This window comes from Callorhinus ursinus, unplaced genomic scaffold (assembly GCF_003265705.2).
Source record: "Callorhinus ursinus isolate GAN/ISIS: 27379988/994484 unplaced genomic scaffold, GSC_fseal_2.0 scaffold13, whole genome shotgun sequence".
Lineage (NCBI taxonomy): Eukaryota > Metazoa > Chordata > Mammalia > Carnivora > Otariidae > Callorhinus > Callorhinus ursinus.
This window is the reverse complement of record NW_027397075.1, coordinates 32,780,326-32,806,989: the sequence shown is the minus strand read 5'-3', so window position 1 is coordinate 32,806,989 and position 26,664 is coordinate 32,780,326. Positions and strand designations below refer to the sequence as shown.

Here is a 26,664-nt window from a genome sequence, read left to right as displayed (position 1 = left end):
TTCCTCTGGCTATTCGGGGTCTCTTCTGGTTCCACACAAATTTTAGGATTATTTGTTCCATTTCTTTGAAAAAAGTGGATGGTATTTTGATGGGGATTGCATTGAATGTGTAGATTGCTCTAGGTAGCATCGACATCTTCACAATGTTTGTTCTTCCAATCCATGAGCATGGAACATTTTTCCATTTCTTGTGTCTTCTTCAATTTCTTTCATGAGTATTTTATAGTTTTCTGAGTACAGATCCTTTGCCTCTTTGGTGAAATTTATTCCTAGGTATCTTACGGTTTTGGGTGCAATTGTAAATGGGACCGACTCCTTGATTTGTCTCTCTCTGTCTTGTTGTTGGTGTATAGGAATGCCACTGATTTCTGTGCATTGATTTTATATCCTGCCACTTTACTGAATTCCTGTATGAGTTCTAGCAGTTTTGGGGTGGAGTCTTTTGGGTTTTCCACATATAGTATCACATCATCTGCAAAGAGTAAGAGTTTGACTTCCTCCTTGCCGATTTGGTTGCCTTTGATTTTTTGTTGTCTGATTGCTGTGGCTAGGACTTCTAATACTATGTTGAATAGCAGTGGTGATAGTGGACATCCCTGCCGTGTTCCTGACCTTAGGGGCATAGATATTTACAATTGTTAGATCTTCTTGTTGGATAGACCCTTTAAGTAGGATATAGTGTCCTTCTTCATCTCTTATTACAGTCTTTGTTTTAAAATCTAATTTGTCTGACATAAGGATTGCCACCCCAGCTTTCTTTTGGTGTCCATTAGCATAGTAAATGGTTTTCCACCCCCTCACTTTCAATCTGGGCGTGTCTTTGGGTCTAAAATGAGTCTCTTTCAGAGAGCATATTGATGGATCTTGTTTTTTAATCCAATCTGATAGCCTGTGTCTTTTGATTGGGGCATTTAGCCCATTTACATTCAGGGTAACTATTGAAAGGTATGAATTTAGTGCCATTGTATTGCCTGTAAGGTGACTGTTACTGTATATTGGCTGTGTTCCTTTCTGATCTATGCTGCTTTTAGGCTCTCTCTTTGCTTAGAGGACCCCTTTCAATATTTCCTGGAGGGCTGGTTTCGTGTTTGCAAATTCCTTTAGTTTTTGTTTGCCCTGGAAGCTTTTTATCTCCTTCTCTTTTCAATGACAGCCTAGCTGGATATAGTATTCTTGGCTGCATATTTTTCTCATTTAGTGCTCTGAAGATATCATGCCAGTCGTTTCTGGCCTGCCAGGTCTCTGTGGATAGGTCTGTTGCCAATCTAATGTTTCTACCATTGAAGGTTACATATCTCTTCTCCCGAGCTGCTTTCAGGATTTTCTCTTTGTCTCTGAGACTCGTAAGTTTTAGTATTAGATGTTGGGGTGTTAACCTATTTTTATTGATTTTGAGAGGGGTTCTCTGTGCGTCCTGGATTTTGATGCCTGTTTCCTTCCTCACATTAGGGAAGTTCTCTGCTATTATTTGCTTCAATATACCTTCTGCCCCTCTCTCTCTTTCTTCTTCTTCTGGGATCCCAATTATTCTAATGTTGTTTCGTCTTATCGTATCGCTTATCTCTCGAATTCTGCCCTTGTGATCCTGTAGTTGTTTCTCTCTCTTTTTCTCGGCCTATTTTCCATCATTTTGTCTTCTATATCGCTGATTCTTTCTTCTGCCTCATTTATCGTAGCAGTTAGTGCCCCCATTTTTGATTGCACCTCATTAATAGCCTTTTTGATTTTGACCTGGTTAGATTTTAGTTCTTTTATTTCTCTAGAAAGCGTTTCTCTAATAACTTCCATGCTTTTTTCAAGCCCAGCTAGTATCTTTAAAATCATGATTCTGAACTCTAGGTCCGACATCGTACTAATGTCCGTATTGAGTAGGTCCCTGGCTGACGGTACTACCTCTTGTTCTTTTTGCTGAGGTGATTTTTTTCGTCTTGTCATTTTGTCCAGAGGAGAATAGATGAGAGAACAAAATGCTAACAGGTTAACAACGTCCCCAGCAAATATACTCTATACAAATCAGAAAAGACCTGAAACCAGGGGAAAAGAAAGGGAAAGAAAGAAAAAAGAAAGAGAGAAAAAAAAAGAAAAGGTAAAAACAAAAACAGAACAATACAAAAAAAACAGACTATGATCAAATATGATCTGGCTAGTGCATAGATCAGTGCCACACATTAGATTTTGGGCGTATTTTGGTCTGTTAGAAAAAAGTACCTCCTAAAATTTTAAAGGAAGAAAGACTTATATATGTACAAAATAAGGGTTGATACAATGAAGGGATGGAAGATGACTGTAAAGATGAAAAGTATAAAAGATTTTATAAAAGGAATTGATAAGATAAGAAGTTGTTTGAAAAAAGAAAAGATTTAAAAAAAGAGAGAGAATGTCATCAGTCAGGAGACTAGAACAAGGCTATACACTAGTGATTTAGGGTATATTTTGATCTGTTAGAAGAAACTGTATCTCAAAATTTTAAAGAGAGAACAACTTATATATATATGCCAAAAAGAAGGGTAACTACTATGAAGGGATAAAATATGACTCTATAAATGAAAAATAAAAAATGTTTTTTTAAAAAAGGGATTGATAAGATGTTGGTTGAAAAGGGGAAAAAGAAAAATTTAAAAAAAAGTTAAAAAAAATTAACTCTGAAAAACTAATGAATCATGGTAAAAAAAAGCCATGAATCTATGTGCAGTATTCCCCTAGCGCTGGCGTTCTCCCATTCTCCTTGATCAGTAAACTTGGTCTTGGCTTGCTGGCTGTTCTTGCTATCTTCAGGGGGAGGGGCCTGTTGCCGTGGTTCCCAATTGTCTTTGCCGGAGGCAGAATTGCCCCGCCCTTGTCGGTCCAGGCTAAGCAACCTGCTCGGGTTTGCTCTCAGGAGCTTTTGTTCCCTGCAAGCTCTCGGTACAGCTTTGGAGGACCAGAGTGAAAATGGTGGCCTCCCAATCTCCACCTGGAGGAGCCGAGAACTCGGGGCCCTGCTCCTCAGTGCGCCCCCAAGGAAAAGCAGTCACTCCCGTCTCCCTGGTCTCCTGCGGCACTCCATGCTCACCCAGCCTGTGACCGGGGATTTCTATCTCTGGCACCCGACCCCGTGTGGAGTCTCCAAACCCAGCAGATCCCTGCGGTGCGCTCCTGCACCGCTCCTCCCAGGGGAGGAAGGGGAGTCTCCCCGGATCTGCCGCTTGTTGGGTCCTTGCTGGAGGAGCAGTGGCCCAACTAGGCCGCGGATCACGGTTTATGGCAACCCCGAGCTGAGAGCCCGTGCCTCGGCTCCGTCTCTACAGCTGGCTTCCCTGTTCCAATACCTGGGAGTTCTGCTGCACTCAGGCACCCCCGGTCTTTCTGTGACCCTAAGGGTCCTGAGACCACACTGTCCCACGAGGGTTCCACCCCCAGCTTAGCCACTGGAGCGAAGTCTCTCAGCGGAGCCGACTTCTAAAAGTTCCGATTTTGTGCTCCGCAGCTCTATCACTTGCCAGAAGCGGTGGAGGCCCCCTCCCCTGCCGTCTATCCTCCCGAATATCGCCTCGGATTCACTTCTCCACACATCCTACCTTCTAGTAAGTGGTCGCTTCTCTGTTCAGAGAGTTGTTGCTACTCTCTTCTTCGATCTCCTGTTGAGTTCGCAGGTGTTCAGAATGGTTTGATCCCTATTCAGCTGAATCCCTGAGACCAGATGAAATCCAGGTCTCCTACTCCTCCGCCATCTTCTCCTGCATGTTTCTTAATTAAGCTTCTTTTTCTCTGGGTCTCAACATGTCTCATTAGGTTGATATTTCCTAACTGGTCTCTCTGCTGCTGCTTGTCTCCTTTAATTTCACCCTCTACAAGGGTATAAGAAGAATTTATCTGAAATGAATATCTAACTGTCCTTCCCTTGCTTCAAACTGATCAATGGCTCCTCTCTAGCTTTAGAATAAAGCCCGCCTTTCTTGACATGATTACAGAGTCTTTATGATTTGGTCCCTGCCCATCTGAACATTTTTATCTCATACCTGTCTTTGCATACATTTCCTATAGTAACTGAACAGAAACTGTAATTTCATACTGTTCCCTTAATATGCTGGGACCTTTTGTGTTTCCATATATTTGCTCATGTTGTTCCTCTTATTTAGCTATCTCTACTCCCTCCCTTTTGCAACCTCAATTATTTCTGTCTGGGCAAGGATACCATCTCCCCCAGAAAGTCTTTCCTGAAAGTTCCGGTAGAGTTGGGTTGGGTAATTCTCCTCTCTATACTCTTACTCTGTGTATTGCTTTTACTTGGCACACTCTACGTTTTTTAGTGAACATCAGGAAAATCAATAAAGACACGTCAAAAGGATAAAAATAATAAGTATGTGCCTACAGTACTTGTGCCCCATTCTGAGGCCTTTGAGAACACAAATGATAAATTATTCATATTTGTAATCCCACTTCTTAGCTTAGTCCTGACAGACTGATGATCAGTAAGTGTTCTGTTAAATGAAGGTGACTGAGAGGAAAAAGAGTATACAAAAATAAATCGCAGAAAAGATAAGACTTCCTTGCCATATTCCTTCATAATGGTTCTAGTCCTGCTTGTATCTGAGCAGTTACATTGACTTCTTTAATTCTAGAGGGTTCTCATTAAAAATAACTCCAAATAAGCAATTTATCTCCTTCTTGTCAGCATTATTAATTCAATTGAGAAACTGTCCTGTATCTGACATCAGATCTCTTACTTTATCACCAAAGGTACCTTTTAAAAAAGATGTGCCATGTGTAATCTCCATCAGATAAGTAGAAAATAGGAAGGAAGAACAAAACAAAGTAGAAAATAAAATGAACTTGGCAGCACCATGCCATTTATCACATGGAAAATTACTCACATGCAGCAGTAATACAGCAGCCAGAAAAGACTGTCCTTGACAGTACCCAATGTCTTCGTCGTAGACAGAGTAGGCCTGGAGAAAAGATGAAGAGAAAGAAGTACTATAAACATTCACAGATTTTAACATAAGTTAATATCAGGCTGCTGCCTGATCTTGACCCTGAGCTGTCCACCACAATTTCACTGATACTTCAACTTAAATGTGTGAGTCATTAGCACAGTGGGATCCCCCAAAGATGTTGCACAGTTCCTAAAGCAATTCTAGATGTCCCATTATCCCCAGGTTCATCTTTAGAATCTGGAATAAAGAGATGCTCAGAGCACCTAATTTTAAAAGCTCCATTATGATTTGTAGAGGGTGGGAAGGTTCTAGAGTTGATGTGGGAGTTCTAATGCAAAAACAAACATCCCAACTGTGCTGTTTGAATCCTGGACATGTATCCCATTCCATGGATCCCAATCTATGTGTTGTGCTTCATTTCAGTGAGGGATTTTCCATTTCATGTGCTTAATAAAATGCATTATGATTTTGTGAGTATAAAAACTGTCTCTGTCCAGGGCAGTGATTATTAAAGATTACTAGGAAGAGTTACCACAGGGAGGAGGCTAAGTGTGGTAGCTTCCATATGCCAAGGTAGTCAGAGTATGGGTCTGGAACTACTTTTTTTTTTTTCCTAAAAAAAAAAAAAAAAAAAACACCTTTCTTAAAATAGAGTTTGTATCCAGTGAAATGCATACATTAGTCCTTGAGTTGGGATTTATAAGTACATAATTACATTTACGTAACCACATCGTTACAGAATATTTCCATCATTCCACAACGTCCCTCATGCCTCTTTGCAGTCAACCACCTCCACTCCAGACAACCACTGGTCTGATTTTTATCACAATATATTATTAGCTTTGCATTTTTAAAACAATCTTATACAAATGCAATCATATAATATAAACTCTTTTGTGTCTGGCTTCTTTTACTCAGTATAATGTTTCGGAGATTCTTCCATGTTGTTGCATGCATCAGTAGGTCATTCCTTTTCACTGATGAGTAGTACTCCACTGTGTAAACATACCACAATTTGCTTATCCTTTCTCCTGTTGAACATTTGGGTTTTTTCATGTTTGGTTAGTATGAATAAAGCTGTTATGTATACACAAGGGTTTTTTTTTTTTAATGGATATAGGTTTTTATTCTCTTTAAGTAAATACCCAGGAGTGGAAGTTCAAGGTTTAAATGATAAGTGCATGTTTAACTTTATAACAAATTGCCAATGTGTCTTCCAAAGTGGTTGTAACTCAAGCATTACACGTATAGCAGCAAACTATGAGTACTCACTGCTTCACATCCTTGTCAATATCTGATACTGCCAGTCTTTTTCCTTTTATTAATCCCTGTGGTTTTGATTTGCATTTCCCTGAATGCTAACAATGTAGAGTGTATTATCATTGCTTTTAGGCAACTGATATATATTCTTTTGTGACTGTCTCTTCAAGCTCTTGCCCATTTGTTTAATTAGGTTGTTTGTCTTATTACTGTTGATTCATTGGAGTTATTGATACATTCTGTTCACGAATCCACTGTCAGACATATGTGTTGTCAGTATTTTCTCCCTGTCTGTGCCCTGCCTTTTCACCTTCCTAATGGTGTCTTTTGAAGTACTATTGTTCTCTTTTAACCTTCTTCTGCTAATGATGATATTATCACACTCTCTTCTAATGAGAGAAAAATTAGATCATGGAAACATTACCCAATGAATCTGAAAGGAGCTTTTTCTTCATTATCACCAATTTCCAGAGCTCTGCCTAATTTTAAAAATTGAAAGATGCATTAGCATCCTTTTACTTATTTAATTTTGATTTATACAGTTATAGTTCTGATTGCTTAATTTGTACTTTTATCCAGACCTCATCATGGATGTGTATTTTAGGGGTTGGAAGAAGAGTTACAGAGAGAATAGAAAAGGAACAAAAAAGGAAGAAAGAAGCAAAAGGTTCTAATACTATCCCAATTTGAAGCATTCCTGATAGTGCTCTGTCACTACCTTTTTCATGAAGAAGGAACTCTGGGATTTGTTGATGAGAGAGCATGTTACATGAATGATGAATATATTTTCAAGGCTTCCCCTCCCCCATGAAAGATGCCAGTTAAGGATTCCTTAAAACTATGGATCTCCAAAAGCCAGTCATGCTTCATCAAACCTGACATTATTTTAACCAATGTTTGATCTATCTACAGCGGTATATTTAATGTCTATTGAGAAGTGTGCTGTTTATATGCTCAGCATATAAGTCCAACAGAAACTAAAGGTCCATGACACATCAGACAGAGAAGGTATGAATTCAGTGACTCCAGAGACTAGTCTCTAATCAGAGAGCTCAGGATGATAGTACAGATCAGATATGCAATGATCTTACTTTCTACTTGTTTTACGGTTTTAAGTTAGAAGCAAAAATGACCTTCCAGAGGCCATCTACTAAATTGATTTTATAATTTCCAGTTTAAAAAACAGTGTTCTAGGGGCACCTGGGTGGTTCAGTCAGTTAAGTGTCTGACTTCTGCTCAGGTCATGATCTCGGGGTCCTGGGAGCCAGTCCTCCATCTGGGGGGTCTGTTTCTCCCTCTGCCTTTCCCTCTGCCCCACCACTACTCGTGCTTGCACTCTCTTTCTCTCTCAAATAAATAAAATCTTTAATTAAAAATAAAATAAATTAAATTAAAAACAGTGTTCTAGCAAGTTCTTTCCCTTGGAGTTTTTCCAAGCACCATTTGGCTTTAGTCTAAGCCTTCTCTAACTGAGGTGAACTGACTCCTTTCCCTCTATTCAAAACTTGCTCCTCTTTGCACCAAACCTCTCCCCATTCCTTACTTTAATTGCATCTCTGGCCAGATGCCTGCTCACTCTGACTTTTAAAAACCACCTGGGTTTTAAAACCACCACTTCTGTAATGGAACAGTAGCTCCTACTGGGCCAACCTTCCCTGTGGCAACAAATTTAAACTATATCTGGACAAATACATAACAACAGTTACCTGAAAACATTGATGAACTAAACGAAAGCAGTCAGAAACTGGAGTGGAGAATAAACTAAGAAGAGGGGAATGACACTGGGTAAAATTCCCATTCTTTATGGCTTTTACTGAAGAGCAGTGATACCACATTGGACGGCTAAAACTTGGACATAAAACTGCAGTGTTATTGGCTTGAAGAACCAGAGAACAGATTAGGGTAACAGCTAGAAAGTGAGAGTGGAAATTCTGGAAAAAGGAGTAACAGAAGAGAAGCCGTTACTATACTTACAGTAAAATTACAATATTCAAGACAGTATAAAACTGATACAAGGATAGACAAAAAAAATCAGTAAATAATAAAAAGTCTAGAACTATAAGCACACTTAAAAAGTCATTTGATTTCCACAAAGTTACCAAGATAATACAATGAGGAAAATAAAATTGTTTATACATGGAAACATGTAAGTATATGAAAATTGTTTCAATGAATGTACTCAAAAAGTTGGATATCCATATGGGGAAAATAAATGAACCTTGATACCTACCTCACTTCATACACAAAAATTAATTTCAGACTTATCACAGTTCTAAACATAAAACTAAAACTATGAGGCTACTCAATGAAAACAGAGTATCTTTGTAACTTGGTGAAGGCAAAGGTTTCTTAGGACACAGAAGCACTAACTATAAAAGAATTAACTGATACAGTACACATTATAAAATTTAAAAAACCTCCAATGATGAAAAGACACTGTTAAGAAAATAAATAGGTAAACCACAGACTGGGAGAATATTTGCAAACGTATCTGGAAAAATTCTTGCATCATATACGTAAAGGACACCTACAACTCAATGTCAAACAACTCAAGTTTAAAAACAAAAGATTTGAAGAGACACTTCGCAAAGGGTTATCTATGAATGACCAGTAAAAACAGCGCCAAGTGTTCAACATCATTAGTCAATATATTAAAATGAAATTAGAGCCACAGTGAGACATTAGTACATAGCCACCAGAAACTAAAATTAAAAAGACTGGTACATCTAACGCTAGTATCCTTGGATTCTCAAACATTGTTGGTAGGAGTATAAAACAGTAAAACTACTTTGTAAAATTTTTTGACAGTTTTCTAGAAAACTAAACATACACCTACCTTATGACTCAGCAATTCCACATCTATGTATTCATCCAAGAGAAATGAATGCAAATATATACAAGAAAGACTGATATAGGGCTAAGACACATTTCTAGCAGCTTTATTTATAATAGCCCCAAACTGTAAGCAGCCTCAGATATCCCTTATCAGGAAGTGTATAAATAAACTGTGGTGTATTCATACAACGAAGCACTCCTCAGCAACAAAAAGCAATGAATCACGTACACCTGTAACATGGAAGAATCTCAGAACTATTATGCTGTGTGAACTACATCTTACATGAAAATGATTCTCCTCTGTGGGTCCACTAATATAAAGTTCTATAAATCAAAGCGATAAACGGTTAAAAAAATCAAAACAAAGATTGCTTCTGGGGGAAGGGTCAGGGATTAACTGTGAAGACATGACAAAACATCTATGTCTTGGATTACACAAGTATATGCATTTGTCAAAATTAATGAAATGGCACTCCTAATATTTGTGTACTTCACCGAAAGTAAATTGTACCTACAAAAGAAAACTGTTAGCAAATACTGAGCTCTAGCTAATAATATACATGTTGCACTATTAGGCATAAAGACATACAAAGGCAATTTTGAAATGCCTTAAAATATTAAAATGGATTGATTAATTGAACAGAAGGGTAGATGGATCGATAGGTAAGTGACAAAGAAAATGTAACAAAATATTAATTGTAAAACCTAGGTGGTGGGTTGATGGATGTTTCCTGTACAGTTCTTTGTACTTTTCTATATATTTGAAAATTTTCATAACAGTTTGGGGGTAAAAAATCTTTGGCTGCATTCTGTCTCTTCTCTCTGCTCTGAACTATAGACTACTCTTCTGGCTGGGTTCCCAAGAGTACTTCATATTTTCATTCAGCAAGTCAATATATTCTGAGCATCTATTCTGTAATCAAACATTGCACTTAGTGAGGCAGATGCAGTGCTGAAAAGATACTGTCCATGCACCTCAGCTCAGAGTCTTGTAGAAGAATTTGGTATGTACAGTGAAAAGGGGCACAGTGAGAGAAGTGCTGACAGAGAGATGGAAGCTCAGAGGGAAAGGGTGAGGAAGTGTCCTCATGAAAGGAGAGTTAAAGGCAAGGAAGATATCACAGACAAGGTGATGTCTTAATCTTACAAAAAAAAAAAAAGAAAAGGAAAGAAAGGGTGGGACCTACTCTCCCCAATGTGCTATGGTGAGCGCTGTGAATTGTGTTAAGACTGATGAATCACAGACCCGTACCTCTAAAACAAATAATACACTATATGTCAAAAAAAAAAAAAAAAAAGATAGTAGGAAGGGAAAAATGAAGGAGGGGGAAATCGGAGGGGGAGACAAACCATGAGAGACTATGGACTCTGAGAAACAAACTGAGGGTTCTAGAGGGGAGGGGGTGAGGGGATGGGTTAGCCTGGTGATGGGTATTAAAGAGGGCACGTATTGAATGGAGCACTGGGTGTTATATGCAAACAAGGTATCACGGAACACTACATCAAAAACTAATGATGTAATGTATGGTGATTAACAAAATAAAATAAAATAAAATAAAATAAAATGAAATAAAATAAAATAATAAAATAAAATAAAATAATAAATAAAATAAATAAAATAAAATAAAATAAAATAAAATAAGAAGGATGGGACCAAAATTGCTGCAAACTTGGCCTCACATTCTTGAAGGAAGAATATGGAGATTGTTTAGGCATGCTGCAGGGGAAAGGCATGTACAAAGGCATGAGAGAGCCTGCCCTCTTTATTATGTGCCAGATGCTGCACTAAATGCTCTTGCATGTTCTCAATCCTCACAAAGTTTATGAGATAAGTGAGGTTTAGAGAAGGTAATTAACTTGGGCAAGGACACAAAGCGAGAGCCAGGATTTGAACCCAAATCTGTTTGAATACATATGTACCCTTAATACCTGTATTATATCACTGCTATAGACTGTGTTCCTCCTAAAATACGTATGTTGAAACCTAATCCAAAATGTGATGGTACTAGGACATGGGGCCATCAGGAGGTGATTAGGTCAGGAGGACAGAGCTTTCATGAATGGGATTAGTGTCCTTATAAAAGAGATCCCAGATGAAAGATCTTAATGTGAGACAGGAATCCATCAGAATCCTAGAGAAGAACACAGGCAGAAACCTCTTTGACCTCGGCTGCAGCAACTTCTTGCTAGACAAGTCACCACAGGCAAGGGAAACAAAAGCAAAAATGAACTTTTGGGACTTCATCAAGATAAAAAGCTTCTGTACAGCAAAGGAAACAATTAACAAAACTAAAAGGCAGCCTACAGAATGGGAGAAGATATTTGCAAATGACACATCTGATAAAGGGCTAGTATCCAAAAGCTACAAAGAACTTATCAAACTCAACACCCAAAAAACAAATAACTGAATAGAGACATTTCTAAAGAAGACATCCGGATAGCTAACAGATACATGAAAAGATACTCAACATCACTAATCATCAGGGAAATACAAATCAAAACCATGATGAGATACCACCTCATACCTGTCAGAATGGCTAAAATTAACAACACAAGAAACAACAGGTGTTGGCCAGGATGCAAAGAAAGGGGAATCCTCTTGCACTGTTAGTGGGAATGCAAACTGGTGCAGCCAATCTGGAGAACAGTAGGGAAGTTCCTCAAAAAGTTAAAAATAGAACTACCCTATGATCCAGAAATTGCAATACTAGGTATTTACCATAAAGGATACAAACATACAGATTAGAAGGCATACATGCACCCCAATTTTTATAGCAGCATTATCAACAATAGCCAACTATGGAAAGAGCCCAAATGTCCATTGACTGATGAATGGATAAAGAAGATGTGCTACATATACACAATGGTTACTTAGCAATAAAAAAAAAGAAAGAAATCTTGTCATTTGCAATGACGTGGATGGAACTAGAGTGTATTATGCTAAGCGAAATTAAGTCAGTCAGAGAAAGACAAATACCATAAGACTTCATTCATATGTGGAATTTATGAGACAAAACAGATAAACATATGGGAAGGGGGAAAAGAAAAAACGGAGAGACAGAAACAAGCCATAAGAGACTCTTAACGATAGAGAATAAACTGAGGGTTGATGGAGGGAGGTGGGTGGGGGATGGGCTAGGCGGGTGATGGGTATTAAAGAGGGCACTTGTTATGATGAACACTGGGTCTTGTATGTAAGTGATGAATCACTGAATTCTACTCCAGAAACCAATATTGTACTGTATGTTAACTACCTAAAATTTAATTAAAAAAAAAGAGAAAGAGATCTCAGAGTGTTCCTCTTTGACCACATGAGGACACAGCAAGAGGACGGCCATCTATGAACCAGGAAGCAAGCCCATACCACACACTGAACCTGCCAGCACCTTGACCTTCTCAGCCTCAAGAACTATGAGAAACAAATTGTTTAAGCTACCCAGTGAATGCTATTTTTGTTGCAGCAGACTGAAGAGACCAAGGTAATCACTTAGATTCATTCTGTGTAGAATTATTCTTCTTGGACATTTATGTATTTGGGTCCATAGAAGATGGGAGGGCCTATCTTCTGATTTGCCATGGGGCTCAACAGAGATGGGGGATAAGAATCCTTAGTCACAAGATAAATGACATTTCTTAACAACAATGCTTAAACTTTTTCAATCCATGACTTCTGTGTTTAGGGAAGGGGAACTTTTTTTTTTTAAGATTTTATTATATTTATTTCACAGAGAGAAGCACAGCAAGAGAGGGAACACAAGCAGGGGGAGTGGGAGAGGGAGAAGCAGGCCTCCCGCAGAGCAGAGAGCCCGATGCGGGGCTTGATCCTGGGACTCTGGGATCACAACCTGAGCAGAAGGCAGATGCTTAATGACTGAGCTACCCAGGCACCCCAGGAAGGAGAACTTTTAATTTATTTATATGATATATTTATTAACATGCTAACCACAGACTAAAACTTAGACATAAAAAAAAGACATTTGTAGGGCTTAATCTAATTGGTGCTAACATTTATATATGAATGTAAGTTCTTTATCAAATAAATATGGAAAACACTTGATTTTCTTTAAGCGAGTAACTGTTATCCATTGATGGGATACTAACTTTGAAAATAATTTTCCACAGGGTTGTGAGACCTTTACCAGCCCCAAACAGACAAAATAGTCACTACTGCTCTTGAATTACCTTAAGGTCATTAGAGAAATGTTTAGTTTTACAGCTAAATTATGCCTACTAATTGATCTACAATCCTTTCTCCCAAAACACACAAACCATTACTAGGTTGATGCAGGAAGCACAGAATAATATTTCTCTTTTGTCCCAGAAATGGACAACATACAGTACTATTTCATCAGAAAAGCACACTTATAGGTAAAGAGGAAGGAAGCTCAGATTCACAGGAAAAATGAAAAGGAAATCAGAAGATGTTCTCTAAGAAGACAGAGAGACTGCTAAGTGGACATGCAAGAAATGATCAAATTTCTAAAACAGATCCCCATGTAGCTATTGGCATTGCTAAGGCAACTGATACATTTGCTGATTTACTGGCTACTGATAGACAAGCTGTTTCATCTATTACCTACAATGAGCTTCTGCCAACATGAGATCAAAACAAACAAATCAGCCCTTGTATTGTTCCTGCCATCAACAGCCCTTAAATGAGTGTGTCAGGGAAACAATCAAGTATAAAATATGTGGAAATAAATTTATTTACAAACTAAAAAGAGATCTGTTCTCATCCAATCTTAAAAGACAAAAAGAGATACCAAGGAAAGACTATTCATAATTAATGCCACAATAAACTAAATAAAAAGAGAGCGCAGAATGACAACAATCTTAAGACACCTGGCTGTCTAAAAGAAATCAGGGTAACATTTAAAGCAAAGATTATTCAATATAGTACTTACGAATACAAGTGGCTGACAGGACCTCGGCAAGATGACGGAGGAGTAGGAGACCTAAATTTCCTCTGGTCCAAGGAATTCAGCTAGATAGGGATCAAACCATTCTGAACACCTATGAACTAAACAGGAGATGGAAGAAAAGAATAGCAACAACTGTCTGAACAGAAAAGTGACCACTTTCTGTAAGGTAGGACGTGCGGAGAAGTGAATCCGGGGCGATATTCGGGAGGATAGACGGCGGGGTAGGGGGGCCTCCGTCGGCTGCTTCTGGCAAGTGATAGAGCGGCGGAGCAGAAAATCAGAACTTTTAGGAGTCGGCTCCGCTGAGGAACATCACTCCAGTGGCTAAGTGGGGGGTGGAACCCTCGCTGGGACAGTGTGGTCCCAGGACCCTTGGGGTCACAGAAAGACTGGGCATGCCTGAGTGCGACAGAGCTCCCAGGTATTGGAGCGGGGAAGCCGGCTGCAGAGACGGAGCCGAGGCGCAGACTCTCAGCTCGGAGTTGCCATAAACCAAGATCCACGGCACAGTCGGGCCACTGCTCCTCCAGCAGGGACCCAACAAGCGGCAGAGCTGGGGAGATTCCCCTTCCTCCCCTGGGAGGACTGGCGCAGGAGCGCACTGCAGGGATCTGCTGGGTTTGGAGACTCCACACAGAGTCGGGTGCCAGAGATAGAAATGCTCGGTCACAGGCCGGGTGAGCACAGAGTGCGGCTGGAGACCTGGGAGACAGGAGTGACTGACTGCTTTTCTCTGAGGGCGCACTGAGGAGTGGGGCCCCGAGTTCTCGGCTCCTCCGGGGCAGAGACTGGGAGGCCGCCATTTTCACTCTAGTCCTCCAAAGCTGTACAAAGCTTCCAGGGAACAAAAGCTCCCGAGAGCACACCCGAGTGGATTATTTAGCCTGGACCAGGCAAGGGCGGGGCAACTCCGCCTCCATCAAAGATATTTGGGAACCACGGCAACAAGCCCCTCCCCCAGAAGATCAGCAAAAACAGCCAGCCAAGACCAAGTTTACCGATCAATGAGAACGGCAGAACTCAGCGCTAGGGGAATACTGCACATAGAATCCATGGCTTTTTTCCCATGATTCTTTAGTCTTTCAAAGTTAATTTTTTTAATTTTCTTTTTCTTTTTTTGGGGGGAATTTTTCTTTTTCCCTTTTTCAACCAACATCTTCTTAATCCCTGTTTTAAAACTTTTTTATTTTTCATTTTTAGAGTCATATTCTATCCCTTCATAGTAGTTAACCTTATTTTTGATACTGTATGTATATATGTATGTGTGTGTGTGTGTGTGTGTATATATATATATATATATGTATATATTCTCTCATTAAAATTTGGGATACAGTTTCTTCTAAAAGACCAAAATATACCCTAAATCTCTAGTGTCTGGCTTTATTCTAGTCTCCTGACTGATCACATTCTCTCCCTTTTTTTTTTAAATACTCCTCTTTCTTTTTTCAACCAACTTCTTATCAATTCCTTTTATAAAATCTTTTATAATTTTCATCTTTATGATCATATTCCATCCCTTCTTTGTATTTACCCTTATTTTTCTACATATATAAGTTTTTCTTTCTTTAAATTTTGGGAGGCACTTTCTTATAACAGACCAATATATGCCCCAAATCTAGTGTGTGGCACTGATCTATGCACCAGTCTGATCATATTTGATCATATTCTGTTTTTTAGTTAGTTTGGTTTTTTTTTCTTTTTTCTTTCTTTCCCTTTCTTCTCCCGTTTCAGGTCTCTTCTGATTTGTTTAGTATATATTTTTTTAGGGTCGTTGTTACCCTGTTAGCACTTTGTTCTCTCGTACATCTATTCTCCTCTGGACAAAATGACAAGATGGAAAAAATCACCTCAACAAAAAGAACAAGAGGTAGTACCGTCTGCCAGGGACCTACTCAATACGGACATTAGTACGATGTCGGACCTAGAGTTCAGAATCATGATTTTAAAGATACTAGCTGGGCTTGAAAAAAGCATGGAAGTTATTAGAGAAACGCTTTCTGGAGAAATAAAAGAACTAAAATCTAACCAAGTCGAAATCAAAAAGGCTATTAATGAGGTGCAATAAAAAATGGGGGCACTAACTGCTAGGATAAATGAGGAAGAAGAGAGAATCAGCGATATAGAAGACTAAATAATGGAAAATAAAGAAGCTGAGAAAAAGGGAGATAAACACTACTGGATCACGAGGGCAGAATTCGAGAGATGAGCGATACCATAAGACGAAACAATATTAGAATGATTGGGATCCCAGAAGAAGAAGGAGAGAGAGGGGCGGAAGGTATATTGGAGCAAATTGTAACACAGAACTTCCCTAATGTGGGGAAGGAAACAGGCATCAAAATCCAGGAGGCACAGAGAAACCTTCTCAAAATCAATAAAAATAGGTCAACACCCCGACATCTAATACTAAAACTTACGAGTCTCAGAGACAAAGAGAAAATCCTGAAAGCAGCTGGGGACAAGAGATCTGTAACCTACAGTGATAGAAACATTAGATTGGCAAAGGACCTATCCACAGAGACCTGGCAGGCCAGAAAGGACTGGCATGATATCTTCAGAGCACTAAATGAGAAAAATATGCAACCAAGAATACTATATCCAGCTAGGCTGTCATTGAAAATAGAAAGAGAGATAAAAAGCTTCCAGGATAAACCCAAACTAAAGGAATTTGCAAACATGAAACCAGCCCTACAAGAAATATTGAAAGGGGTCCTTCAAGCAAAGAGAGAGCCTAAAAGTAACATAGACCAGAAAGGAACACAGACAATATACAGTAACAGTCACCTTAAAGGCAATACAATGGCACTAAATTCATATCTTTCAATAGTTACCCTGAATGTAAATGCGCTAAATGCCCGAATCAAAAGACACAGGCTATCAGATTGGATTTAAAAAGAAGACCCACCGATATGCTGTGTGCAAGAGACTCATTTTAGACCCAAAGACACCCCCAGTTAAAAGTGAGGTGGTGGAAAACCATTTACCATGCTAATGGACACCAAAAAGCTGGGGTGGCAATCCTTACATCAAACAAATTAGATTTATACCAAAGACTGTAATAAGAGATAAGGAAGGACACTATATCCTACTTAAAGGGTCTATCCAACAAGAAGATCTAACAATTGTAAATATCTATGCCCCGAACATGGGAGCAGCCAATTATAAAAGGCAATTAATAACAAAAGCAAAGAAGCACATTGACAACAATACAATAATAGTGGGTAATTTAACACCCCCCTCACTGAAATGGACAGATCAACTAAGCAAAAGATCAACAAGGAAATAAAGACTTTAAATGACACACTGGACCAAATGGACTTCACAGACATATTCAGAACATTCCATCCCAAAGCAACGGAATACACATTCTTCTCTAGTGCCCATGGAACATTCTCCAGAATTGATCACATCCTAGGTCACAAATCAGGTCTCAACCGGTACCAAAAGATTGGGATCATTCCCTGCATATTTTCAGACCACAATGCTTTGAAACTAGAACTCAATCACAAGAGGAAAGTCGGAAAGATCTCAAAAACATGGAGGCTAAAGAGCATCCTACTAAAGAATGAATGGGTCAACCAGGAAATTAAAGAATAATTAAAAAAATTCATGGAAACAAAGGAAAATGAAAACACAACTGCTCAAAATCTTTGGGATGCAGCAAAGGTAGTCCCAAGAGGAAAGTATATAGCAATACAAGCCTTTCTCAAGAAACAAGAAAGGCTTCAAATACACAACCTAACCCTACACCTAAAGGACCTGGAGAAAGAACAGCAAATAAAGCCTGAACCCAACAGGAGAAGAGAAATAATAAAGATCAGAGCAGAAATCAAAGAAATAGAAACCAAAACAACAGGAGAAGAGATTAACAAGACTAGGAACTGGTTCTTTGGAAGAATTAACAAGATTGATAAACCCCTGGCCAGACTTACCAAAAAGAAAAGAGAAAGGACCCAAATAAATAAAATCATGAATGAAAGAGGAGAGATCACAACCAACACCAAAGAAATACAAATAATTATAAGAACATATTATGAGCAACTATATGGCAGCAAATTAGATAATCTGGAAGAAATGGATGCATTCCTAGAGATGTATCAACTACCAAAATTGAACCAGGAAGAAACAGAAAACCTGAACAGACCTATAAACACTAAGGAAACTGAAGAAGAAATCAAAAATCTCCCAAAAAACAAAAGCCCAGGGCCAGATGGCTTCCCAGGGGAATTCTACCAAACATTTAAAGAAGAATTAATACCTATTTTCTGAAACTGTTCCAAAAAATAGAAATGGAAGGAAAATTTCCAAACTCATTTTATGAGGCTACCATTACCTAGATCCCCAAATCAGACAAAGACCCCATCAAAAGGAGAATTACAGACCAATATCCCTGATGAACATGGATGCAAAAATTCTCACCAAAATACTAGCCAACAGGATCCAACAGTACACTAAAAGGATTATTCACCATGACCGAGTGGGATTTATCCCTGAGCTGCAAGGTTCATTCAACATCCGCAAATCAAAGTGATACAATACATTAATAAATGAAAGAACAAGAACCATATGATCCTCTCAATAGATGTAGAAAAAGCATCTGACAAATTACAGCATCCTTTCTTGATCAAAACTCTTCAGAGTATAGGGATAGAAGGTACATACCTCAATATCATAAAAGCCATCTATGAAAAACCCACAGCGAATATCATTCTCAATAGGGAAAAACTGAGAGCTTTCCCCCTAAGGTCAGGAACACAGCAGGGATGTCCACTATCACCACTGCTATTCAACATAGTATTAGAAGTCCTAGCAACAGCAATAAGACAACAAAAAGAAATAAAAGGCATCCGAATCAGCAAACAAGAAGTCAAACTCTCACTCTTTGCAGATGATATGATACTGTATGTGGAAAACCCAAAAGACTCCAGCCCAAAACTGCTAGAACTCATACAGGAATTCAGTAAAGTGGCAGGATATAAAATCAATGCACAGAAATCACTGGCATTCCTATACACCAACAACAAGACAGAAGAAAGAGAAATTAAGGAGTCGATCCCATTTACAATTGCACCCAAAACTATAATATACCTAGGAATAAATCTAATCAAAGAGGCAAAGAATCTGTACTCAGAAAACTATAAAGTACTCATGGAAGAAACTGAGCAAGACACACAGAGATGGAAAACCTTCCATGCTCATGGATTGAAGATCAAATATTGTGAAAATGCCAATGCTACCTAGAGCAATCTGCACCTTTAACGCAATCCCTATCAAAATACCATCAACTTTTTTCAAAGAAATGGAACAAATAATCCTAAAATTTTTATGGAACCAAAAAAGACCCTGAATAGCCAGAGGAATGTTGAAAAAGAAAAGCAAAGCCAGTGGCATCACAATTCTGGACTTCCAGCTCTATTACAAAGCTGTCATCATCAAGACAGTATGGTACTGGCACAAAAACAGACACATAGATCAATGGAACAGAATCGAGAGCCCAGAAATGGACCCTCAACTCTATGGTCAACTCATCTTGGACAAAGCAGAAAAGAATGTCCAGTGGAAAAAAGACAGGCTCTTCAACAAATGGTGTCGTGAAAATTGGACAGCCACATGCAGAAGAATGAAACTGGACCATTTCCTTACACCACACATAAAAATAGACTAAAAATGGATGAGACAGGAGTCCATCAAAATCCTAAAGGAGAACACAGGCAGCAACCTCTTCAACCTCAGCGGCAGCAACTTCTTCCTAGAAACATCGCCAAAGGCAAGGGAAGCAAGGGCAAAAATGAACTATTGGGATTTCATCAAGATAAAAAGCTTTTGCACAGCAAAAGAAACAGTCAATAAAACCAAAAGACAACCAAAAGAATGGGAGGAGATATTTGCAAATGACATATAAGATAAAGGGCTAGTATCCAAAATCTATAAAGAACTTATCAAACTCAACACCCAAAGAACAAATGATCCAATCAAGAAATGGGCAGAAGACATGAACAGACATTTTTCCAAAGAAGACATCCAAATCGCCAACACACACATAAAAAAGTGCTCAACATCGCTCAGCATCAGCGAAATCCAAGTCAAAACCTCAATGAGATACCACCTCACACCAGTCAGAATGGCTAAAATTAACAAGTCAGGAAACGACAGATGTTGGCGAGGATGGGGAGAAGGGGGAACCGTCCTACACTCTTGGTGGGAATGCAAGCTGGTGTAGCCACTCTGGAAAACAGTATGGAGGTTCCTCAAAAATTTGTAAATAGAGCTACCATATGACCCAGCACTTGCACTACTGGATATGTACCCCAAAGATACAAATGTAGGGATCCAAAGGGTTACGTGCAACCTAATTTTATAGCAGCAATGTCCACAATAGCCAAACTATGGAAAGAGCCAAGATGTCCATCGATAGATGAATGGATAAAGAAGATGTGGTATGTATATACAATGGATTATTATGCAGCCATCGAAAGGAATGAAATCTTGCCATTTGCAATGACATGGATGGAACTGCAGGGTATTGTGCTGAGCAAAATAAGTCAATCAGAGAAAGACATGTATTATATGATCTCACTGATAGCAGAAATTCTTAATCTCAGGAAACAAACAGGGTTGCTGGAGTGGTGGGGAGTGGGAGAGATGGGGTGGCTGGGTGATAGACATTGGAGAGGGTATGTGCTATGGTGAGCACTGTGAATTGTGTAAGACTGTTGAATCACAGACCTGTACCTTTGAACCAAATAATACATTATGTGTTAAAAAAAAAAAAAAGAAGAAGAAGATAGCAGGAAGGGAAAAATGAAGGGGGGGAATCAGAGGGGGAGATGAACCACGAGAGACTATGGACTCTGATAAACAAACTGAGGGTTCTACAGGGGAGGGGGGTGGGGAGATGGGTTAGCCTGGTGATGGGTATTAAAGAGGGTAGGTATTGAATGGAGCACTGGGTGTTATACACAAACAATGAATCATGGTAATGATGTAATGTATGGTAATTAACATAACATAAAAAAATACAAGTGGGTTTTCAAAGAATTATTTAGCATTAATTTCTCTGTTAAAAAGCCACTGACATTTATTTATTAATAACTGCTACCCACTGTTCCAAGTATTTCTCTTTATTAATTTATATATAATATTTATATTACAATTCTCCGACTTAAATGTTATTAATATACCCATTTTATAGAAGAAGAAACAGAAGACAAAGAAGTTAAACAACTTGTTCAAGGTCACCCAGTTAGTAAGCTGCAGGCCAGAATTCAAACTTAGGCAGCCCAGCTCTAGAGCTCAAGGTCTTAGCTACTATTACTATATAGACTCTGGACATTAATGATTGTTGACATGTGTGGCAACCATAAACTTATAAATTTTTCTTTTTGTGATGTATTGAATTCATACTTCTAAACTAATCGGAGAGATGGCTTTATTTAAAGAATGCAGAAGAATGATATCCGCAAAATTTAGGAGAGTAGCTGACTCTGGTGGAGGAAGGTTGAATGTCAGAACAGCACCTGTAAGTATTCAAAGATACTATTAATTAAGGTAATATTACATTATATTATAAAAGATATTATATTTCCTACGTTGTTGGCACAAGGATGTTACTTCTATTATTGATTTTTAAAAATCATAAATACAAATTATGTTTTCTCATTTAAAATGTATATTTCATAATTTTAAAAATTTTAAAAATTTTTAAAAATTCTTATTAGTAATTTCACATTCAATGGTTTGTGATAAGATTTCAACTTGGGTCACATCTCTAGAATACAGATATATGAAAGACACAGATCAAGGCTTCATTGGAGTTTAACACAGATGATTAAAATAGTGAAGTAGATAGTCAATGAAAACTACTGTTCTTTGAGAAAATTGTACATATGTACAGTAGATTCTCATTCCTTACAGTGGTTATGCTCTATAAGGTTGCTGTGAACACTGAATTAGCAGATACTGAATCCCTGCCCCAAGGGGATAGAGTGGGTTAGGTTTCTGGGAGCCCCTGGTCACAAGATTTTGTGACACAAAATCCACAACTGATCAACTATAACCTTGTTTTATGTGTGTTTCTATTTAAAGGCACCTTATTTAATATTTATTGTTAATTAATACTGAAATCATGGACAACACCACTACAACAAAACAAAGCTTATCTAACATTTTTTCTGTAAGGCACATCACATGAGGCACATCACAGCCATTTTGTGCTTAGCAACGCTAGACAGTTTTCCACATTATGCTTGGTGGCCATTTTAAACAACAAAATCACCAACACCAAAATCACAAAAAGTACACTAAAGTGCACTAACTGCAAAAAAGAACACTTGTTCATAGGATGAGAGTTGAGACAAGAAGGCAGAATACGATCTGGTTTCATCTGAACTTGGAATGTATATATTAGGTAACTAAAATTTTTCCACACATTAGCCAATGATCACAAAAACTCCAAGAGTACTGATTTTGGGGTTACAAATAAATCTTAGTGAGTAGGCAAATTGCAAATATGGAATTTATGAATAATGGAGATCTACAGGGTGTGTGTGTGTTTGTACCCTCTTGGATAAACATCTATTACCGAACTATATCTTCTGGTTACAGCAAGTACAGACAAATCTTTTGAGGACCTCTGTGATAAAGGAGAGCATGTTATCTTCATCTGTAACACAAAGGTAATAATAGAAACCATCATATAAACTTACTTGAGGATTAAACATAGTGCCTAGGCACACAGCGAAGTGCTAAGAGTATCAATGCCAGGCTGATATTCTGGAGGACTACAGTGTCCCTCTTCCAAATATCCCATCTGAGCCATCATCAGGATGAGTATGGAGCTGTCTGGATGAGGTCTCACTCATCACTAAAATGCTTATGGATTCTTGAGTTCATTGACTTAAGAATGACTGGGTTTCCATAGATGCCCCTAAAAAACCTCCCCCGCTAATCTGTTTAGAGATATAATTTATACCTTTTTTTTTCACTCTTTGAAGGCCAGATATTCCAATGTAAGTCTAAGACATCTTTACAAACTCTGACAAGTATAACTCATGAAGGACAGAAAGGATGATAAAATTCATCATTAAAAAGTAATTAAACTTCCTACTCCCTTCCTGAAGCCATCAGGCAGCGTAAGATAAACGTGACACAGAGGGGTGGTCTGGCATGGGGTAGCATACCCTAACCAGGATGATGAGGCCATCCATGTGGGGAAGCAGATGGCCAAATATGAGGTATCAGTGGAGTGACACACATGGGATGTTAGAGCCTGACCACTGTAAGGAGGCCATCTGTGCAAGAGTATACACAACAGCAATGGGAAACTGGTTACTCACAGGGATACTGAACAAATGGATAAATACATCAAAAATAATGGGAACTAGGTTTTTCATTGTTAGAGAAGTGAGTTAACAAATACAGGAAAAAGAACAATAGAATTTGCTGATGTTTAATTAAAAATGAGAGGATTCCTATAAATTCATGGTTTTCAACATATATAAAAAGTTATAAAAACAAATACAGGCAGTGGCATCAACAAGAAAGGCAGAGTAAGGATCTCCAAAAATGTGCTCCTCCACAACAGCAGGAAAAATAACAAAAATTATTACCATCAGTTTTCTCAGTGCTCTGGGAATTGACCTAAGGTGTGCAGCAGTCTGAGGAACATTTATTACAGAAAAACAACTGAATATATGTAAGAACAGGGAACTTTGTGGCATTTTTAACTTCCCATAGTTCTATTCCTTTCTCTGCATCTCCAGGATGACCTTGAAAACTAACACCCTGCATTTGCAATGAGCACAAGCAGCTTGGCAACCATCAGAGGGAGCAAAACGGGTTAGATCTCCTGCAAAGAATTATTTACAGAGAATTACCATTATTTGACCTGTATGGTGGATCCCCAAAGACCACTTGCAAGGTTCACTCAGTGTGAAAAGCCTTTTCCCCAGGGCATTTGTCAAAAACAATTACAAGTGATTGTTTAATTTTATGACTGCCTTGAGATGGTAGATAAAACTTGAAGCAGACAAAGTACCAAAAGGCTTAAAACTAAAAGCTAGCTTTGAAAAACTCAGACGTATTTCTGAGAATCTCCAGGGCCATGCCCATGCGTAAGGGTAAGCTCAGAAAAGGCGTACATAGGCTCTAAACTCTCATCTCTGGCTGACATTGAGGCTCTGCATAAGCAGGAAGTGAAGATAAGATAGAGTTGTCACCTGGTTGGCTGAGTAATGAAAGTGTGCCCAAAGGCCTACACCGAACCCCTTAGTAAATGGTGGGAAAGTTACTGGTTCTAGGAAATTGAAGCAAATCTGTGTCCAATCATCAGCTAACCACCAACTGGAGACTTTAGTGGCCACATATGACAATACAGACTTTATATATTTAGTTCACAAAAGTCACAAACCAAACTACAATAAAAACAACAAAACCTATAGAATACTCATAAAAGAAATTGAGAAAGATGCAAAGAAACAGAAAAACGTTCCATGCTCATGGATTGGAAGAACAAATATTGTGAAAATGTCAATGCTACCTAGAGCAATCTACACATTTAATGCAATCCCTGTCAAAATACCATCCACTTTTTTCAAAGAAATGGAACAAATAACCCTAAAATTTGTATGGAACCAAAAAAGACCCTGAATAGCCAGAGGAATGTTGAAAAAGAAAAGAAAAGCCAGTAGCATCACAATTCCGGACTTCAAGCTCTATTACAAAGCTGTCATCATCAAGACAGTATGGTACTGCCACAAAAACAGACACATAGATCATAGAAATGGACCCTCAACTCTATGGTCAACTAATCTTCGACAAAGCAGGAAAGAATGTCCAATGGAAAAAAGACAGTCTCTTCAACAAATGGTGCCAGGAAAATTGGACAGCCACATGCAGAAGAATGAAACTGGACCATTTCCTTACTCTATACACAAAAATAGACTCAAAATGGATGAAAGACCTAAATGTGAGACAGGAATCCATCAAAATCCTAGAGAAGAACACAGGCAGCAACCTCTTCGACCTCAGCTGCAGCAACTTCTTCCTAGAAACATCACCAAAGGCAAGGGAAGCAAGGGCAAAAATAAATTATTGGGACTTCATTAAGATAAAAAGCTTTTGCACAGCAAAGGAAACAGTCCACAAAACCAAAAGACAGCCAACAGAATGGGAGAAGATATTTGCAAATGATATATCAGATAAAGGGCTAGTATCCAAAATCTATAAAGAACTTCTTAAATTCAACACCCAAAGAACAAATGATCCAATTAAGAAATGGGCAGAAGACATGAGCAGACATTTTTCCAAAGAAGACATCCAAATGGCCAAGAGACACATGAAAAAGTGCTCAACATCACTCAGCATCAGCAAAATCCAAATCAAAAGCTCAATGAGATACCACTTCACACCAGTCAGAATGGCTAAAATTAACGAGTCAGGGAATGACAGATGTTGGTGAGGATGGGGAGAAAGGGGAACCCTCCTACACTGTTGGTGGGAATGCAAGCTGGTGCAGCTACTTGGAAAACAGTATGGAGGTTCCTCAAAAAGTTACAAAATAGAGCTACCCTACGACCCAGCAATTGTACTACTAGGTATTTACCCCAAAGATACAAATGTAGTGATTCGAAGGGGTATGTGCACACCAATGTTTATAGGAGCAATGTCCACAAGAGCCAAACTATGGAAAGAGCCAAGATGTCCATCAACAGACGAATAAATAAAGATGATGTGGTATATATATACAATGGAATATTATGCAGCCATCAAAAAAAACATGAAATCTTGCCGTTTGCTATGACGTGGATGGAACTAGAGGGTATTATCCTAAGCAAAATAAATCAATCAGAGAAAGACAAGTATCATATGATCTCATTGATATGAGGAAGTCTTAATCTCAGGAAACAAATTGAGGGTTGCTGGAGTGGTGGGGGGAGGGAAGGATGGGGTGGCTATGTGATGGGCACTGGGGTGGGTATGTGCTATGATGAGCACTGTGAATTGTGTAAGACTGATAAATCATAGACCTGTACCTCTGAAACAAAATAGTAGGAAGGGAAAAATGAAGGAGGGGAAATCAGGGGGTAGATGAACCATGAGAGACTATGGACTCTGAGAAACAAATGGGGGTTTTAGAGGGGAGGGGGGTGGGGGGATGGTTTAGCCCGGTGATGCTATTAAGGAAGGTACTTATTTAATGGAGCACTGGGTGTTATATGCAAACAATGAATCATGGAACACAACATCAAAAACTAATGATGTAATGTATGGTGACTAACATAACATAAAATAAAAAACAAAACAAAAAACAAAAAAACCTGGAAAATCCACAGAAACAAAAAGTGGATTAATGATTGCCATCGGCTGAGAATAGGGATGCTGGAAAGTGACTTCTAATGGATATAGGGTTTCTTTTTTAGAGTGGTAGAATGTTCTAGAATAAATAGTGATGATGGTTGCATAACTTCATGGATATACTAAAAACTACTAAAAGTATACTTATTTAAAGGGATGCATTTTATGGTATGTGAATTATATCTCTTTAAAAAATATGGAAGGGGCACCTGGGTGACTCAGTCAGTTAAGCATCCAACTCTTGATTTTGGCTCAGGTCCTGATCTCAGGATTGTTAGTTCGAGGCCCACGTTGGGCTCTGTGGGGAATCTGCTGGAGATTCTCATTCTCCCTCTGCCCCTCCCCCTGCTCACGTGCTCGCTCTCTTAAATAAATAA

At 38.6% G+C, this 26,664-nt stretch overlaps 1 protein-coding gene across 5 annotated transcripts in view; it reads right to left on the bottom strand.

The window, feature by feature from the left end:
• Nucleotides 1-26,664, bottom strand: part of RABGAP1L (RAB GTPase activating protein 1 like) — a 762,700-nt gene that overhangs the window by 270,430 nt on the left and 465,606 nt on the right. For all 5 annotated transcript variants that reach the window (XM_025877662.2, XM_073900045.1, XM_073900044.1 and 2 more), the window contains one exon: nucleotides 4,854-4,928. In XM_025877662.2, the coding sequence (XP_025733447.1) occupies nucleotides 4,854-4,928 (75 nt within the window). The remainder of the gene's footprint in view (nucleotides 1-4,853; nucleotides 4,929-26,664) is intronic.